The following is a 19,880-nucleotide window of genomic DNA, read 5'->3' as shown; positions in this document are numbered from 1 at the left end:
CCACACTCTTCTGTCCTGACATACACTCCTCGCCTCCTTCACATCCATACATCTAGTCATGCATGCCCTCCGATTACGCAGACTTTTGACACCGCCAGATTTTAGGTTCTGATTGATCTGATCGTGCCAAGTCTTTTTCGGTCGTCCGCGTTCTGTTTTCCCTCTCACATTCGCCACATACACATATTTTTTTTCGTTTGAATAAATAAATAAATAAAATAGATTACTTTAACTTTACACCAGATTTCAATTTCTAAGGACCTTGGCATTTGGAAACAGGTGGCCGATCCGTGTCACGAAGGTATTTTTATTATATTTTTTATTAAGACTCCAATCGTTTAAGAGTGATTTAGAAAAGTACCTATAGATACGGATTTAAGGCCTAGTATACGATAATTCGAAACTTAATTTTCCTCAAACCCAGGTAACAAACACTTTACAAAATGCTGATATTTTTTATAGATCAAAATGTTTTTTGAAACTTTATATTTTATTTGTCTGACGCATTCGTTTTTTTATTGTAATTATACAATATAATATGTAAATTAAAGACGTGCATGTTGATTGAGCTGAGAATCGAAAAAATTGAATGAACAATCATTTCCTATTATAACAAAAACTGTCTGTCAAAGTGACGTTTCTAAACGAACAAAACCATAGAAAAAGTGCTAGAAATATAGAATTCATTCTTCTTTTGAATGATTCTTCTGTTTTCAAAAGGGATTAATTAGCATCCAGCGATATTGATCCCAGATGTCAATCCTTCTCTTTGGCGGTCTGCCCGGGAGTTGGCCATGCAGTGCGATGTGGGGGAGTCTGGGTGGTTCCATTCTCCTCACGTGCGCATACCATTGTCTCCTTCGTTGCCTTCCCCAACTAACGACGTCTTGGTTCTCGCATATTTCCCTTATCCTGGCGTTCCTTATTCTATCTTTTTGTTACTAAAATTAATAACATTTTTTTCATTGGAAACTTCGTTAAAGTCAATGAAATAGACTACGTTTACATCTGTTTTAAGCACACTTGAATGTATGTATGTATGTATGTATTCACAATTACCTTATAAAATTTGACTTAATATCGAATAGTCTATATCGTAGTCGTACAGGAGAATGTGACCAACTAACAAAACGTAAAATGTTCAGGAGGGCCATTTAAGTCACTTTTGCTTGGCAACAAAATAAACATCAATGCAGTTAGTCATTTTTAACACAATATATGATACTTCTAAGTTTACCATAAAACCCTTCGAGATTTTTTCAGGGGAATATTAAGCTAGTAAGATATCAAATAGTCGATGATCACGTTTTTGTAAAAAAATGCGCTTTCTCACTTTCTCGTGTATGACTACGATATATAAAAAATATGAGAGCTGACCGTACTTCCTGTATCCTACCCTCATCCTGTTAAAATTATCCTATTCTCTCGTACATGAATTACCGGCGCCCCTTATCTATGTGCCGCAAACCGATAGAGTACGCAGCCGTCGTTCGTTGTGTTTGGTGAGATTTCCAATGGAATTCGTTTCCTTACCACCTGTGCGGTGTTTAACGGATTATCTTTGTATTTGCATTTGTATTGCTCGATTAAAGGATTCTATCGCCTTACACGTGGCAATAACATTTAATGCAAGGTTATCATGAGGTAAAATTAAAGAAAAACATTTAAACACTAATTATTTTTATGGCAATAGTGTTATCATATACCGTGAACCCCCCTATAACGCTGAGATTGGTACCACGTTATCGGAGGTGACGTTATAGGGAATTATTTTGAATATTGAAAGCATTAATTTTGTGTGCCTTTGAGAAATACAAATACTTTGTTTTTTGATCCACTCACATTTTTATTGACAACCAACTAGTTTCGGCAACAACCTGTTGCCCTCTTCAGGGTTTATTTAGAGGGAACTTACTATTACTACTACTACTACCATTACGGCGTTTCTCCGCAGGGGTAGAGGTAGGCAGAGAGGATGGAACGCCACACTCTTCTGTCCTGACATACACTCCTCGCCTCCTTCACATCAATTCATCTAATCATACATCCCCTCCGATTACGCAGACTTTTGACACTCAAACATTTAAGTTTTGATTGATCTAATCGATGAAATTCCATAAGATAAAGGAATAGGTACCTATTTCAACGTTGTAGGGAGGCTTACTATATTTTAAGTAACAAACTAAGCAAACGTCAAGCTGCTTCCCCGCAGGGGTAGGCATAGAGAAACAGGTGGTGGATTTGTAGTATCAGGAAGGTATGGATACTGAGTTAAGTCCGAATATACGATATATCGCAATATCATCATCATAAACAGGTAACATTTAACGTACCTAATTGAATTTTTTTCTTACATTTTTTTCTTAAAACATTTTTTTTCTTGAATTTCTACTGAAAAAATAAGCTTTTCATCTAAATATATTGTTTTGAAAAGAAATTAAAAAAAATTATATATATATATTTTTTTAATATTACAGTGAAAAATTTACTTATATTTATTTGACCCCCCTGGGAATCGAACCCGGGACCTCCAGAACGGTAGCCGAGCGCGCTGACCATTACACTGCGGAGGCAGACAGTATAAGTGATTTTTTCACTGTAATATTTATTCATTATTACCCTGGACTGGTACCAGAAGCGGAGGGGTGATCACCCTTCCTTCATGTGTAAACGATCAAGATAACACTGCGTTTATATGAAGCAGTGCCCTATGCACCATTGGGATATATACCTTGCGGATAAGGGTTTTATTATTACTATTATTATATATATATATATATATGTTTTTTTAACATACCTAAACAAAACAACAACGACTAAACAAAAAAAAGCAACATATAACTCTGACATCTCATCAAAGATGAAGAAGAATATGGAAGTCTGGGCATTTACGGGGCTGACGACCGTCATAGGCTGGTTTAAGTGATCACTTTACACACGTGTAACATTCACCAATTCCACCCATCATTGACAACCACACTACTCAAATTCTTGGAAGTTCTATATATATGAACCAATTCAGAAACCTTGCTCTTGAATCACTAGAACTTCACTAGAGACATCTATTGGTGAGATGTAAAGATGGACACACTCAAAATGTTGTAAAAAAAGCAATATGTATTCCAAAAAAAAATATGTGCGAATAGCACGTGTGGCTTCTCTCTCGCAGTCGGCCGCGTGCTGAATCGTATATTTGAGAGACACTCCCTTAAGACTGTTGGATTATCGTTGATTCAGAAGCGCACTCACGAAACTCCGCGCAGCTGGTCGTAAATTTGTAGTAAAAAGAATATCACATTAGTAATAGATAAGAAGGCAGGTTGTGGTCTCCATAAGTCGAAGCGCAAACATGCCTATATCGTGTAATAAATATCTTGTAGCTACAGGGTGGCGCAAACTTAATCACCCTATCGGAAGATATTATAATTTTTGCAAATGGCGTCGTACGTCAATCACATTTGACGTTCGTCCGCCTCCGTAGTGTAATGATCACCACGGTCGGCTTCCGTTCTAGAAGTCTCGGGTTTAATTCCCAGGGGGGGTCTAATTGTGTCGGGTTGTGGTCCCGTGGTTAGTGTCGCGGATTCTTAAGTCAGAGTTTCTCGGTTCGAATCCACTCTACCACAATTTGATACCTATTTCTAATAATGTGTCACTTAGGGTCACAGGAATAGTATGAAATTGAAATATTTGTGTAAATAACACAAATATTTCTCTTTAAAAAAAATATATATAAGTGATTTTTTCACTCTAATATTCAATATTACCCTGGACTGGTACCTGGAGCGGAGAGCTGATAAGCTTTCCTTCGTGTATTCACGAACAAGATAACACTGCGTTTATATGATGCAGTGCCCTAGGCACCATTGGGGTGCGGATAAGGGTTTGAAGAACTAGACAGCTGCAGTATTCTAACAGATTTATAAAACGGGCACAAATGTGTATCAACACTGGCGGCAGCCACTTTACGGATATCATCTTTTTCACTTAGAAAAAATTGCCCAAATAAAAATTTTCATCACTCAATTTTTTATTTTTTATTTAGTAAATTGTCCGCCTTCGTGGTGTAATGGTTAGCGTGTTAAACTACCGTGCTGGAGGTCCCGGGTTCGATACCCAGGGGGATGAAAATAAATATTAGTGATTTCACACTCTTATATTTATTTAATATTACCCTGGACTGGTCCCTGGAGCGCAGGAGTGATCACCTTGCCTTCATGTAAGTAACAATCGAGATAACACTGCGTCAATACGATGCAGTGCCCTATGTACAATTGGGTGCGGATAAGGGTTAGAAGTAGAAGAAAAAAAGTTATTTAATAACAAAATGATGATTAATTTTGCGCCACCCTGTATGTTATCCAACACTTAGTATAATACTACGCAAATATTGGTACTGTTACAAAAAAGTACATACATACATACATTAACCTCTCGAGTAGAAAGATATTTAATTTTGTTGATATCTCAACATAGATGAAGAAGAACATGGAAGTCTGTGTATTTACACAGGGCTTACGACCGTCATAGGCTTGGTTAAGTGATCACTTTACACGCGTGTAGCATTCACCAATTCTACCCATGATAGACAACCACACTACTCAAATTTTTGAAACTTCTAGATATATATTAATCAAACTCGTAACACAGTATGCGCGAGTTTACAATAGTAATCTATGGTGGGATGAGGAAAACTTTTATTAAGCAGAGACTCTTTCTATTTGTATGCGAGGTCCGAATCCTGGATTATAATCACATACACGAGAACCGCTTGAACATGTAATTTTCAATTTATTCCAGTTTATTAATTTGGCCCGTTAATTTATTTACAACATTTTGAGTGTGTCCAAATACTTACAATGATGAAAGAAAACACTTATTTTTTACCACTTGAATAAATAATATATTGTTTCAAAATTCTTCACCTTTGCTTTCCATTTTTCCTTTGTTTTCAAACTCCGCCCCTTGACTAACCCCCTCCCCCTAACTTTCACCTCTCCTTATTTATAAAACAATTTTATATTTTATATTTTAGTTATTATACAGACCTGAATGATGGAAGTTTAACTTCTGAAACATGTAGTCTATAATAAAACTCAAGTGGTATAAAACAAATGTTTTGTTTAATCATTGTAACATGTCTTACCACAAAGTTAATGCCGAAACAATAAATAAAATGTCCAAATACTTGTTCACAAATCTGGATTATCTCCAATCAGAAGTTATTTTTCACGTTATCTTTTAACATTTTAACATGTATGTTGAGATGTCAAAAAATAATGAAAAAAATAACTCGTAATTGTTTATAATCCAGATTTGCGATCAAATATTTGACACACTCAAAATGTAATATATTAATTTACTGGTCATATTATAATGTTCGCCTCCGTAGTGTAATGGTCAGCACGCTCGGCTACCGTTCTGGAGGTCCCGGGTTCGATTCCCAGGGGGGTCAAATAAATATGAGTGATTTTTTCACTGTAATATTTATTCAATATTACCCTGGACTGGTCCTGAAGCGGGGGGCTGATCACCTTTCCTTCATGTGTAAACGATCAAGATAACACTGCGTTTATATAAAGCAGTGCCCTATGCACCATTGGGGTGCGGATAAGGGTTTTATATATGTATATATTAAAAGCTAAAATAAAAAAAATAAAAAAAATGTTTTCCAGCGTTTCTCATGTATGTTATTATAATGCAGGACACACTGAAAATGATGTAAGGTTTTTCTTATTTACTTATATGGTTTTTAACCAATCTTATTAAAATTAAAACACTTGAATATATAAGTTTTATTTATATATACGACTAGTTTCGAAACTTACAGATGTTTTCATCTTCTGTTACGAATTAAAACATTCATGCATCCCTACCCTTATCCGCACCCCAATGGTGCATAGGGCACTGCATCATATAAACACAGTGTTATCTTGCGATCAAATATTTGACACACTCAAAATGTAATATATACATTTGTTGGTCATATTATAAGCTAAAATAAAAAATAAAAAAAAATATTTTCCAGCGTTTCTCATGTATGTTATTATAATGCAGGACACACTAAAAATGTTGTAAGGTTTTTCTTATTTACTTATATTATTAACCATATCCAAATTAAACACTTGTATATATTACTTTAATGAGTTTTATTTGTATAAACGACTAGTTTCGAAAACTTACAGATGTTTTCATCTTCTGGTACAAATGAAAACATTCATTCATCCCTACCCTTATCCGCACCCCAATGGTGCATAGGGCACTGCATCATATAAACACAGTGTTATCTTGATCGTTAACACACGAAGGAAAGGTGATCAGCCCTCCGCTTCCGATTGAACACAAATTAAAACACAAATTGAAATTCAGTTTTAATTAGTACCAGAAGGTGAAAACACGATGAAAAGATGTAAGTATTCGAAACTAGTCGTATATATAAATAAAACTCATTAAAGTGATATATTCAAGTGTTTACTTTTAATAGATTTATATTATCCACTGACACTTCGTGATGGAATTGCATTTTTAATATATTATTAGATTAAAACCAATAGTTTTAGCTCTTCCACTTTTTTTTTATTTGACCAGCGACCGGGTTTCGTCGTTACCGACATCATCAGACTGGTGGGAGGCTATACAAATTGTTATGTTATACATAAATATAACATGTATAAATCAATACACAATATGGCTCCAGAGTATCTTAAGGAGCTGTGTATTCCAGATGAATTGGTTGATAGACGTCTCACGCTTCGATCGGCTACAACATCTGCAATGGGCAAAGTTATCTTACCAGCTCGCAACCAACGCACTAAATTTGGCGAGCGTGCCTTTGCTGTTGCAGGACCGACGGCGTGGAATGCTCTTCCACCAATGGTTAGAAATAGTGAGAGTGAGATGATCTTTAGAAAAAGACTAAAAACACATTTGTTTGCTAAATCATTTCCACCATAATATTTTCCCCAATTCATTCACAGTGAAGCGCCCTTGAGGTATTTTTTTTACGAAAATGGCGCTATATAAGTTATCCAATTTTATTATTATTATTATTATTATTATTATAAAACAAGGCAGGAGTTGATTACCATGATTTGATATAATTTTATTGAGAAATTAATTTAATTTGGGTGAATTTAAGTATTGTATGATACTAAAAATATTTTTTATAAAGGTTTTTTGTATTGAGAGCACGATTTCATATAAAGTTATATTAGATTTGCATTTTTTGTGAATGAATTTAAATTATGTAACGAAGTATCAGGAACTGCTGGTTGACGGCTCCCTCCACTACGCTGCGGTTGTCCGGGGTTTACTTTTAATAAGGTAATCAACATGTCATTCCGCAAAGTTCATGCCGAATCAATAAATAATGGTATGAACCAACATCCATTCCTGACAAAGACCAAAGACCTCATCGTTCTGAGACAGGTCCAAAGCACACCATTGCGGACCAACACTCTGTTTGGGCCTTTCAGTCCAAATTCCGAATGCATAAAGGTTTAAACTTTGTTAAGAAGCGTGTTTACGAGCGGTCAATAATGTCAAAAAACCGTCATCAATTTTTTTTCTATGATGCTAATAATATTAAAATAAAAGTACCTACGTCTATAAAATTTAATAAACTTGTTTCTTAAAATTATTGACTGAATTTTTTTTGTATATTTTAATCTTTTTAAAAAAAATGGTGCAAGGTTCGGTGCTATATTTTACATCTTTTTATAGGTATGAGGTCATTATCGTACTGAAATTATGAAAACTCGATATTGGTTTAAATTTTTTTATTTTTTTTTTACATTTTTTTAAATATTTCAATAATATATGGTGCAAGGTTCGGTGCTATATTTTACATATTTTTTTAGGCATGAGTCACTATCGTCATAAAATTATGAAAACACAAAATTATTCCATATTAATTTCGTAAATAAACGACTAGTATTTTTTACTTATTTTAATATTTCAAGAAAATATGGTGCAAGGTTCGGATTTTAGATATTTTTTTAGGCATGAAGTCATTATCGTTATAAAATTCCGAAAACTCAAAATTGTTCAATAATATTTCGTAAATTAATGAGTAGTTTTTTTTTATATATTCAAATATATTAAAAAAAAAGGTGCAAGGTTCGGGTGCTATATTTTAGATATATATTTTTAGGTATGAGATCATTATCGTTACAAAATTATGCACACTCAAAATCTGTTCAATATTATTTCGTAAATTAATGACATTATTAATTTTTATTTATAACCCTTAAACGCACCTAATGGTGCATAGGGCACTGCATCGAATTGACGCAGTGTTATCTTGATCATTACTTACATGAAGGCAAGGTGATCACTCTTGCACTTCAGGAACCAGTCCAGGGTAATATTAAATAAATATTACAGTGTTAAATCACTAATATTTATTTTCACCTCCCCCCCCTGGGAATCGAACCCAGGACGTCCAGCACGGTAGCTAAACACGCTGACCATTACACCACGGAGGCGGACGAAAATAAATGACTAGTTGGCTATTAATGACTAATTAATGACTAATGGTAAATTAATGACTGGTTTAAAAAAAAAATTACATTTTTTAATATTTCAAGAAAATATGGTGCGAGGTTCGGTGCTATTTTTAAGATATTTTCATAGGCAAGAGGTTATTATCGTTATAAAATTGTGAAAGTTTAAATTTGGTCCAATAAACTTGTAAAATAAAGATAAAAAATTATCAAATTGGGTTTTCTTTGATAGTCCTATGTTTAGTTATTCTGATATGGAGACTATTGGGAAATATTATATGAAGCTGATATTGACATCTCGGCATAGATGAAGAAGAATATTGGAGTCTGGGCTTACGATTTTTCATAGGCTGGTTTAAGTGATAAACATTCACATGTCGCTCACTCCTTTCAAGAACGTCATAAATCAAAAAACTTGATTTTTCAGGAGATCGTTTTTAAAGTTTAAAAATATAATACAATGTATTAAAAATAAATATCAAGCCACTTATTAAACTTTTTACCGTGCTACAGATCTATTTAGGTAAAACCTGGAGTTTTTTTGTCCTTTTGAAAAATATTTAGTGTATTTAAAAAAATAATTAAACAATACCTTTCCTTCAAAATGCAAAAACAACACTTTTTGCCCTGTAGCGGGTAAATATTGAGTTAAAAATATGCCGCGTTTGCTGGGATATAGTATATTTTCTGGGCATTCCGAAAACACGCACAACTGAAAATTTTCGATTTTTGATTTATGACGTTCTTGAGTTATTGAAAGGTAAGGAGTTAATAGAGTGAGCGATGTAACATTCGGAGTGAGCGATGTAACATTCACCGTTCTACTCATGATTGACAACCACAAGTTGAGACTGCGCAAACCCATATAACTCATTCTTAGAATTCCTAGTCTTTTTGTATCAAAACTTGTTGAAATTAAGGCCAATATACGATAGCCCGCAACTTAATTTTCTTCAAACCCTGATAATATTTGATGTAATTGATTTTTTCTTAAAACGTCGTTTCTGTATTAAAAAATTAAGTTTTTCTTTGAAATAAATATGTGGTTTTGATAAGAGAAGAGTTATTGAAAGGTAAGGAGTTAATAGAGAGAGAGAGAGAGAGAGAGAGAAGTCAAGCATTATCGATAAAATTAAGAAAGGTGTGTTGAGATGGTTTGGACATGTAGAAAGAAAGAGTGAGGAAAGAACGGTAAAACAAATTTATGAGGCGAATGTAATTGGAAAAAGGAGCGGAGGAAGACCGAGAAAAACTTGGTACGATCAAATATGCCAAATACTTGAAAGTGGTCAGGTAGGGAGTCGAAACAATCGCCGGGTATGTATGAGGAGATGCATGAACGTGGAAGAGGCGAAGAATGTTTGCAAGGACAGAGTGGTGTGGCGTTCTGTTCTCTCTGCCTACCCCTGCGGGGAAGCGGCGCAATGGTTAGTTAGTTAGTTAAGGAGTTAAAAAAATTATGAAAAATATTTTTCAACATACTTATATTCTAAAAAAAACAAAAACTAAAATCCAATAAATATTATTTTAAAAAAATCGGGCGTGAACAGACATGCGACCTCTCAGGTGGTCTCCGGAGGAATGAATTCTGTGTTTGCGAATATCCCCTTAAGTCTTCGGGCCATCAAGAGCAAGGCAATGTTCCTTCTGGTTCTCAAACTTGTTTTAGATAAACAACTAACAATCGTTTTCAGTTTGTGAACGTACTCGGCCAATATTATCAGTGTCTATCGTTAAAATAATATAAATGTATTAATAATATTTGTTGTACGGTCTCCAAACATCGAAGTCACAAATATTTGCTTTGTCTCCATGAAGAAATTGTCTCGACTCGGGACACCGCTACACATTAGCATACAATTTGTACGTGACGGTATGTGATACTCATATTTTGGAGAAAGAAATTTCAAAGAATACTATAGCTGGGTATCCATGACATACGGAAGTTAATGTTTTAACTGCGCACTGTAGATTATGTCTCTCCGCCTCCGTGGTGGGTTAAGCTACCGCCCTGGAGGTCCCAGGTTCGATTCCCAGGGGGGGTGAAAATGAATATTGGTGATTTCACACTCTAATATTCATTTAATATTACCCTGGACTGGTCACTGAAGCTCAGGAGTGATCACATTGCCTTCATGTAAGTAACAATCAAGATAACACTGCGCCAATGCGGTGCAGTGCCCTATGCACCATTGGGTGCGGATAAGGGTTGGAAGAAGAAGAAGAAGAAGTACATTATTTATTATTATTATTTTCAAAATATTTTTCATAGGATAATCTACAATGTTCAGTAATCAGTTCAGGAGCTTTGATAATCGGCGTGTGTGTATGAGAAGATGCATGAACGTGTAAGAGGCGAAGATTGTGTGCAAAGTGAGATCACTGGTAAGATTACCAGCTCGCAACCAGCGCACTAAATTTGGCGAGCGTGCCTTCGCTATTGCAGGAACGATGGTTTGGAATCGTCTTCCACCAGTATCTAAAAATTTGTTTGTCATGTATATGTTAATTATTTAATAAATATAATTGAATCGATAACTAATCTAAGCCATTCAAAAATTTGATACTCAAAATGAATCTCTATCTTTCATTAAATAAATACCGATGACAATTCATAATGAAATTACGCAGGTGCTAAGCGAACACGTACCATTTTATGGCGTTTATCTCAATATTACCATCTTTATATTATTTTTCACAATTAACTGATAGCACGATGACAAATTGTTGTTTAAATTGATAATACGCTTTTGATTTTCTTAATTCGCTCACTCCTTTCAAGAACGTCATAAATCAAAATACTTGATTTTTCAGGAGAGCGTTTTAAATGTTAAATATTATAATACAATATTTTAAAAATAAATATGAAGCCCCTTTTTGATCTTTTTACTGTGCAACAGATCTTTTTAGGTAAAAGCTGAAGGTTTTTTCTCCATTTGTAAAATATTTAGTATATTTGAAAAAACAATTAAACAATACCTTTTCTTCAAAATGCAAAAACAACACTTTCTGCCCTGTAACGGGTAAATATTAAGTTAAAAATATGCCGCTTTTGCTGGGATATAGTACATTTTCTGGACATTTCGAAAACATGCACAACTGAAAATTGACGATTTTTGATTTATGACGTTCTTGAAAGGAGTGAGCGAATTGTGAAGTGACGTGATTGAGTTTTTAAACGGATTAAATGTTAAGTGCAAAGTTAAATATTTCTTATATTAAGTGCAAAGTTAAGTATTTCTTATATTAAGTGCAAAGTTAAATATTTTTTATATTAAGTGCAAAGTTTAATTCATTGACAGTTACTACTGTTCATGTGCGTATTTCAGCAACTACGTACATAAACTGTAGTTATCAATATATATTTTTAAAATACGTTAAAAAAACTCCACAGACGAGACACATAAAGTATGTATGTAGCTTAGTGGGTCTCCGCTCTAAGAAAATAATATACATATATATCGCTCACTCCTTTCAAGAACGTCATAAATCAAAAATCGTCAATTTTCAGTTGTGCATGTTTTCAAAATGTCCAGAAAATGTACTATATCCCAGCAAAAGAGGCATATTTTAACTTAATATTTACCCGCTACAGAGCAGAAAGAGTTGTTTTTTTCATTTTGAAGATAAGGTATTGTTCAATTATTTTATTAAATTAAACTAGTTATTTTCAAATGGAGAAAAAACCTTCAGGTTTAAGCTAAAAAGATATGTTGCACAGTAAAAAGTTCGATTTGTGGCTTGATTTTATTTTAAATAAATTGTATTGTATTTTAAACTTAAAAAACGTTCTCCTGAAAAATCAAGTTTTTTGATTTATGTATGACGTTCTTGAAAGGAGTGAGCGATATATGTATATATATATATGTATATATATATAATATATATATATATATATATATATATATATATATATATATATATATATATATATATATAGTGTATATATACATATACATATATATACATATATATACATATATATATATATATATATATATATATATATATATATATATATATATATATATATATATATATATATATATATATATATATATATATATATATATATATATATATATATATATGTGTAAATATATATAAATAAAATGGACGTGACAGTTTGAATGACTTGGCATATAATATTTTTTCGTTAAGTAGGAACCTTCATATGTTTGGTATCTATAATCACTTATTAGCGATTATGTTATCAGATATATCAATATGATTATTCCTTATTGATTCATTTTACCTTCGAAACATATTTTTTCAGTTTTTATTAGAATCCCTACCGTATTGTCTGAAAATTTTAAACAACGATTATTATCATTCTGTTATTAGTTAAGATCAGTGTCGACTGTATTATGGTAAATATTTTAAATAAAAATCGGTTGGGTTGCCTTTTTCAAGGTTAAAACTTACGTAAATTGATAAAATGTTTAAAAAAAGTGATTTTATTTTTACTGCAAAGTAATAATATTTTTTTAAATATATATTATATAAAATTATACTGTCGTAAATATTTAAGCCGCTGCTGTCGATATCTGTAAAATATAAATAAAATTTTGGAATTGATTTTGCAAATGTTTTCTTCCTTTTGGTACACACCTGTAAAAAATATACATAATATATATATATATATATATATATATATATATATATATATATATATATATATATATATATACATATATATATATATATATATATATATACATATATATATATATATATATATATATATATATATATATATTTATATATATATACATATATATATATATATATATATATATATATATATATATATATATATATATATATATATATATATATATATATATATATATATATATATATATTTATATATATATAAATATATATATATATATATATATATATATATATATATATATATATATATATATAAATATAAAATATATATATATATATATATATATATATATATATATATATATATATATATATATATATATATATATATATATATATATATATATATATATATATATATATATATATATTTATATATATTTATATATATAATGACGCACATACGTATGTATTACACATTTCCTATAGATCGTGAAGTCTCTGGTACCACATCCTAAACTCAACAAATGAGACCATCCGAGCCACAGCAGAGTGGATTACATCCAGCGGATGAAATTATTAACCTTGACTTGCTGCCTCCTACAGCTTCAGCCTTACTTTCTTCCTTACATTACCATTAAAACATCTGCCATATATGGTATTGCCGCACATTCCTCTGAGCGTTAGCAATACGACTGTATTTACCATTCCCCTTTACCCTATTACCCTTTTACTCCCTTCCTCACACCACACACACACTCCCACTTTTTTTAAATTTATTTTTTTCTCTTAATGTTTAATAGTTATAACATAAATGTGGAATTGTTTAATTGGCTTTATTTTTATCAATGTAACTATTTTTGTTAACGCAATGTAATGTTTATATTATTGTTAATGAACTATTGTTATTATATACTTTTTAAATGTAAAGCTGTACAATTCCCGAACAAAAAAGTATATTTTTTACTAAATTCAATTATTCAAATGTTACCTGGGTTTAAATAAAAATTAAGTTCCGATTTATCGTACATATATTGGGCTTTAAGGCAGGATAATAGGTTGCAAATTAATTTTCTTAAACCCAGGTAACATTTAATGTAATTGATTTTCTTTTTTAAAGCATAGTTTTGTATTGAAAAAATAAAGTTTTTCTTCGAAAATAAATAAATGGTTTTGGAAAGAAATTATTTATTAAAAAAATAATTATTCACTAAATTCGTATTCTTAATTATAAAAAAAATGCGCAGACGATACGTGTTCTTCTCCGCAGACGATTTTATATTGTAGAGTATGCCTAAACTGACCATTTATTTTTGTCTTCAAAAGGACATCTACCAATTTTTATGTTATAGTATGTATATTCAAGAAACACGTATTTTTCATTGTTTTTATGTAATAATAAAAGAAAAGGAATGTTGATGCAGAAAATAAGAGAGGAATAAATAATATAAAATGAAAAATACGTTATTTTATATTTTTCTGATGAACAAAAAACGGAACGGTCCCGTTCAAAACGGGTCGTATGGTCACTTTAAGTATACCCTTAAGTTTATCAATGTAGAAGAGGAATAAACTAATGAAATAAAATAATCCATTAACTTATGTTGGATACATTTACAAAAATAATCAATTAATTTATGTTTTGAATATTGAAAGCATTAACTTTGTGGATCTTATTGATATATTATTTCGAGAAATAAAAATACAGTGGATCAAAACACAAAGTATTTTTATTTCTCGAAATAATAAATTAATTTATGTCCTCCTTTTTTATGAGGTCGAGGGATCTTGCATCCCTTATGTCACTGCGACCATAATAGGTCTATTGTGACCTCCATCCGTATCACAGCTCACTACCAAGACCTACGTGAGTCATGTGACTCACAACCTGTCTTGGTGGTAGGAGCTTCACCTTCTCGGAGTCCAGTAGAGGTCCTCCAAGGATGTGACTTCGTTTGCGAGCGAGTGCGTCACAATTATAGAGAATGTGGATTGGTGTTTCGTTATCCTGTATTTAGTAAATACCACTATTTCTTAATATCTATGAGATTAGAGACTATGAGTCAAATTTTACCACAAGGTGACTACCGAATCGATTATTGAAATAAAATAACACTGTTTTCTTCTTCTTTACAGGTCCTCTGAATTCGTTCGAGCCTCTTCGGCATTCAAGCGATCAAGAAAATAACGAACAAACTGTGCTAGTCCAAATAAAAAATAAATTTAAAAAAGTGTTTAAAAACTAACCAAACTTAATATTCGACTAACATCACATCAATAAGATGGAATAAAAGGGAATAAAAGTGCCATAGACAGACGTTCAAAACGTAGTGTGATCGCTCCTTAATTACCAAAAAATATTATTAATAAATTAAAAAAATAAACATTGGTATTACTAGAATTTAAAAGTCAGTATTTTAAGATTTAATACAAGTAAGTGGTGACCTCAAATTGGTATTATTATAATATTTATTAAACATTTGATCTCAAATTTAGTATTTTTAAATTAATAATCTTAAAATAAATACAATTTGACAGTTGGCACACAGTGGTTAATATTACAAACAAAAGTGATAAAAAATATTTAAAAATAAATACATATTGACAGAAGGCGCACAACTGTTAATATTACAAACAAAAGTGGTCAAATATTATTTTAAAATAAATACAAATTAACAGTTAGCGCACAGCGGTCAATATTACTAACAAAAGTGGTATAAAATAATTTAAAAAATAAATACGATTTGACTGCTGGCGCACAGTGGTTAATATAACAAACAAAAGTGGTCAAAAAATATTTTAAAATAAATACAATTTGACAGTTGGCGCACAGTGGTTAATATTAAAAACATAAGTAGTCAAACATAAATTATTTTAATAATAAATCTTCTATGTAAATGTAACTAAGTATTAATATTAGTATTCTACTACATAAATAAGAGTATTAATTTAAAAAAATACTTTTCGCCATACAATTTTCGCCATGATTTCTTGGGGTTTGGTGCTGTGGTCTCTGCCGGTGTTGCTGTTCGCGTACATCATAAAAGAGTTGCTCTCGAAGGAGGACAACACCATCAAGTTCCATTCCAAGTTCTTCATTTTCTACTTCCTGTCGTCCTGCCTCGCCGTTGTCTGCATACCCCTGTTTGCGTTTAATCCGAAGAATGTGAAAAATTGCCTGTAAGTATACTATTCTTATTATTTGCTAGCTTTACCCGCGTGAGCCACGCGTTGCTGTGGCTCAGTCTGCTTAGATGAAGAAATTTACAACATTTTGAGTGTGTCAAAATACTTGTTCACAAAATCTGGATTATCTCCAATTACAGGAGTTATTTTCATATTATTTTTGAACATCTCATCAAAGATGAAGAAGAATATGGAAGTTTGGGCATTTACGGGGCTGACGACCGTCATAGGCTGGTTTAAGTGATCACTTTACAGACGTGTAACATTCACCAATTCTACCCATTATTGACAACCACACTACTCAAATTCTTGGAAGTTCTATATATATGAACCAATTTAGAAACCTTGTTCTTGAATCACTAGAACTATACTAGAGACATCTATTGGTGAGATGCTTACAAGACATCTATTGGTGAGATGCTTACATCTCACCAATAGATGCTTACATCTTACCAATAGATGCTTTCATATACGTATATACACACATACACATATATTTTTCTTGATACACGCCTATCACAATCCTAACAAACGATGGACATAAAAAAAATCGAAAATAAATAAAGAACAACCCTATCTCACAACCTGGCACAAAGTCCTAACCACGACACTGAAAGACAACACAACGCAGTACTTTACACAAAGATAACACCCTTACGATGCAGCACTTTAGATCAAACATCATCATTTGTTTAAATGAAGAAAATATATAGCACAAATTGCTAACATGAATGTTAAATTTGACAATGCTTGTGGGTATACAGTATTTAGCAAGAAGCACGCTGTACGCCATGGCGGTCATGGCACCATTACTTATGAGTAATGTTAGGCATTGATTGTTATTACGTTTAACAGATGTCGCTGCCATGGCAGTAATTTTTATTATTTAAAAATTCATATTTTTAGTTATATATTTATATAAAATCTTAAAAAAGCTCAAAATTTAAAATCACCTGTGAAAAGTAAAAACACATTTCGTTAAAAAAAAAAACAGTTTTTACCGCGACTACAACGCCATCTGTTGGATTTAATGTTTATGCGTTCATTTTAAACATACGTTTGTAATGTATGTTCAAATATAACATGAACCATCCATGTACCATGAAATGATGCGAATTTTTTAAAATAAATTATTTTGATTCCAATGGCTGTAGACATTTTGAGAAACAAAATGGACACAGTAAGCTATTTTAATGGACTTCGTAATTCTTCGTTCGGCAAACTGCGGTCTTAAAGCATTAAATAATTGAGTAGGCTACTTTACGCGTTGAAATATCGATTGGCTCAAACTGGCACGCATATTAGTTATAAAATTTCATTGTCCAAATTACTTATAAACGTTTACTCGTGAAAATTTTCATTAATCTTCAATAAAAAGAGAAATATTTGTGTTTTTACCATTGACAAAAATACTTTCATTTTATACTATTTCTGTGAGCCTAAGTGGCTCATCATTAGAAATAGGTATCAAATTGTGGTTCGTACCGAAAAATTCTGAATCAAGAGTCCGCGACACTAACCACGGGACCACAACCCGACACCCGTTAAATTTAAATATATTATATTTTATTCGATGAAGAATTTCAGTATTAAATAAATTTTAATTTAAAGCCACACAATAACATTCTCGATATAGCAAATAGAAATCGGCGTATAACTTAAGGAGATTGAAGAGTTTGAACAAGCTAATATTCTCATATACATATATATATATATATATATATATATATATATATATATATATATATATATATATATATATATATATATATATATATATATATATATATGTATATATATATATATATATATATACATATATATATATATATATATATATATATATATATATATATATATATATATATATATATATATATATATATATATATATATATATATATATATATATATATATATATATATAGTATTAGCTTAGGATGCGTTTATGTTATCTCATTTTTAAATGCTTTTTTTATCACACGAGTGCAATCAGGCGGTAAATTTGTTACATTATACTCTTATAATTTTATATTTTCGACAGATTAATCTGTAAAACAAATCGACTTCTGATGTACTTCTGATATAGCACCATAATCTTATCTTATCTATAAAAATCGTTGGTGAAATTGAATAATCCCTTCCTTATATCTGTTTTTGTTGTGATTTAACTAATCAACCATTAAGCCACCTCCCGCAGGAGTAGGCAGAGGACGCCACGCCCAACTGTCTGTGCAAAAATTATTGGCATCATTTATTAATTTGGCATTTAATTTGTAGAACTCCATTTTAATTTATGTATTGATTGTTAAGTGAAACACTGATTTTTTGAGTCTACAAAGTTGTATTTTAAAAATAAAATACAACTTAGTAAACAAATAAATTATGTGTTTGATTTAAAAATTAATGTATACATTATTCACTTCTCCCACATTCATGCATCTCCTCATACATCTTCTTCTTCTTCTTCTTACTAATGGTGCATAGGGCGCTGCATCGTATTGATGCAGTGTTATCTTGACCGTTAGTTATATCAAGGCAAGGTGATTTCTCCTGCGCTCCAGGGACCAGTCCTGGGAAATATTAAATTAATATAAGAGTTTTTTTTAAATATTTATATTAACTCCCTCCCCTGGGAATCGAACCTGTGACCTCCAGCACGGTAGCTAAACACGCCAACCATTACACCACGGAGTCGTGACTTTTATTAGTGTATTATTTATTATTATTGTTAATATTTTTAAAGGTATTAGGCGTGAATAAAATATAAATAAAATTAAAATAAACATGCGCCTCTAACACCACATTTTGAAATACATATTTCAATATTTCCTTATACCATATGTGGAGGTCTTCACCGAAAAGTTACATTTTCAATATTGCAAAAAAAATCCTTTAAATGCAAATCTGTTCTGTTTCCTGTATTCTATCGAAATTTTAATTTTAATTAAAGTTGCGATAAAATGTGACCAATCCTGTGTTAAACCAATATGAAATCATTAAATCGCACCAAAACGTAACAATTTTACAAGCTAGAATTCCTGATTACCGAAAAGTGTCGGGTTGTGATTCCGTGGTTAGTGTCGCGGGCTCTTAAGTCTGAGTTTCTTGGTTCGAACCCACTCTACCACAATTTGATACCTATTTCTAATAATGAGCCGCTTAGGCTCACAGAAATAGCATGAAATTGAAATATTTGTGTAAATAATGAAAACACAAATCTTTCATTAATTGATTCGGCAGTCACTTTGTGGTAAAATCTATCCATTTTTAATTAATGTTTTACTTAGTAAATACCACTATTTCTTTAAATCTACTCTGACACGTGTTTCGATGCATGCGGAATGCATCGAAACACGTGTCACAGTAGATTTTAAGAAATAGTGGTATTTACTATGTAAAACATTAATGAAAAACAAATCTTCCTCTTAAAAAAAACATTTATAATGTAAATGTAACGTTTTGGTAAGGACCTCCACATATCGGCTGTTCAAACTTAAATCACAGTAATTTTTTTGTAGTACGTTTTTTTTTGCATTTTTCGACTAAGTAGAATCTACTTAGTCCAAAAAT

General features: G+C 31.5%; 1 protein-coding gene across 2 annotated transcripts in view; it reads left to right on the top strand.

Moving 5' to 3' along the window:
• Agpat1 (1-Acylglycerol-3-phosphate O-acyltransferase 1) overlaps positions 1 to 19,880 on the top strand; it is a 70,703-nt gene that overhangs the window by 30,089 nt on the left and 20,734 nt on the right. For both annotated transcript variants that reach the window (XM_088263708.1, XM_088263709.1), the window contains exon 2: positions 15,258 to 16,301. In XM_088263708.1, the coding sequence (XP_088119834.1) occupies positions 16,105 to 16,301 (197 nt within the window). In that variant the 5' untranslated portion in view covers positions 15,258 to 16,104. The remainder of the gene's footprint in view (positions 1 to 15,257; positions 16,302 to 19,880) is intronic.

This window comes from Brachycentrus maculatus, unplaced genomic scaffold (genome assembly GCF_059751285.1).
Source record: "Brachycentrus maculatus isolate JH-2025_06_01 unplaced genomic scaffold, ASM5975128v1 h1tg000202l, whole genome shotgun sequence".
NCBI lineage: Eukaryota > Metazoa > Arthropoda > Insecta > Trichoptera > Brachycentridae > Brachycentrus > Brachycentrus maculatus.
Note: the sequence above shows the minus strand (reverse complement) of the source record. Positions and strands in the feature narration are given on the sequence as shown.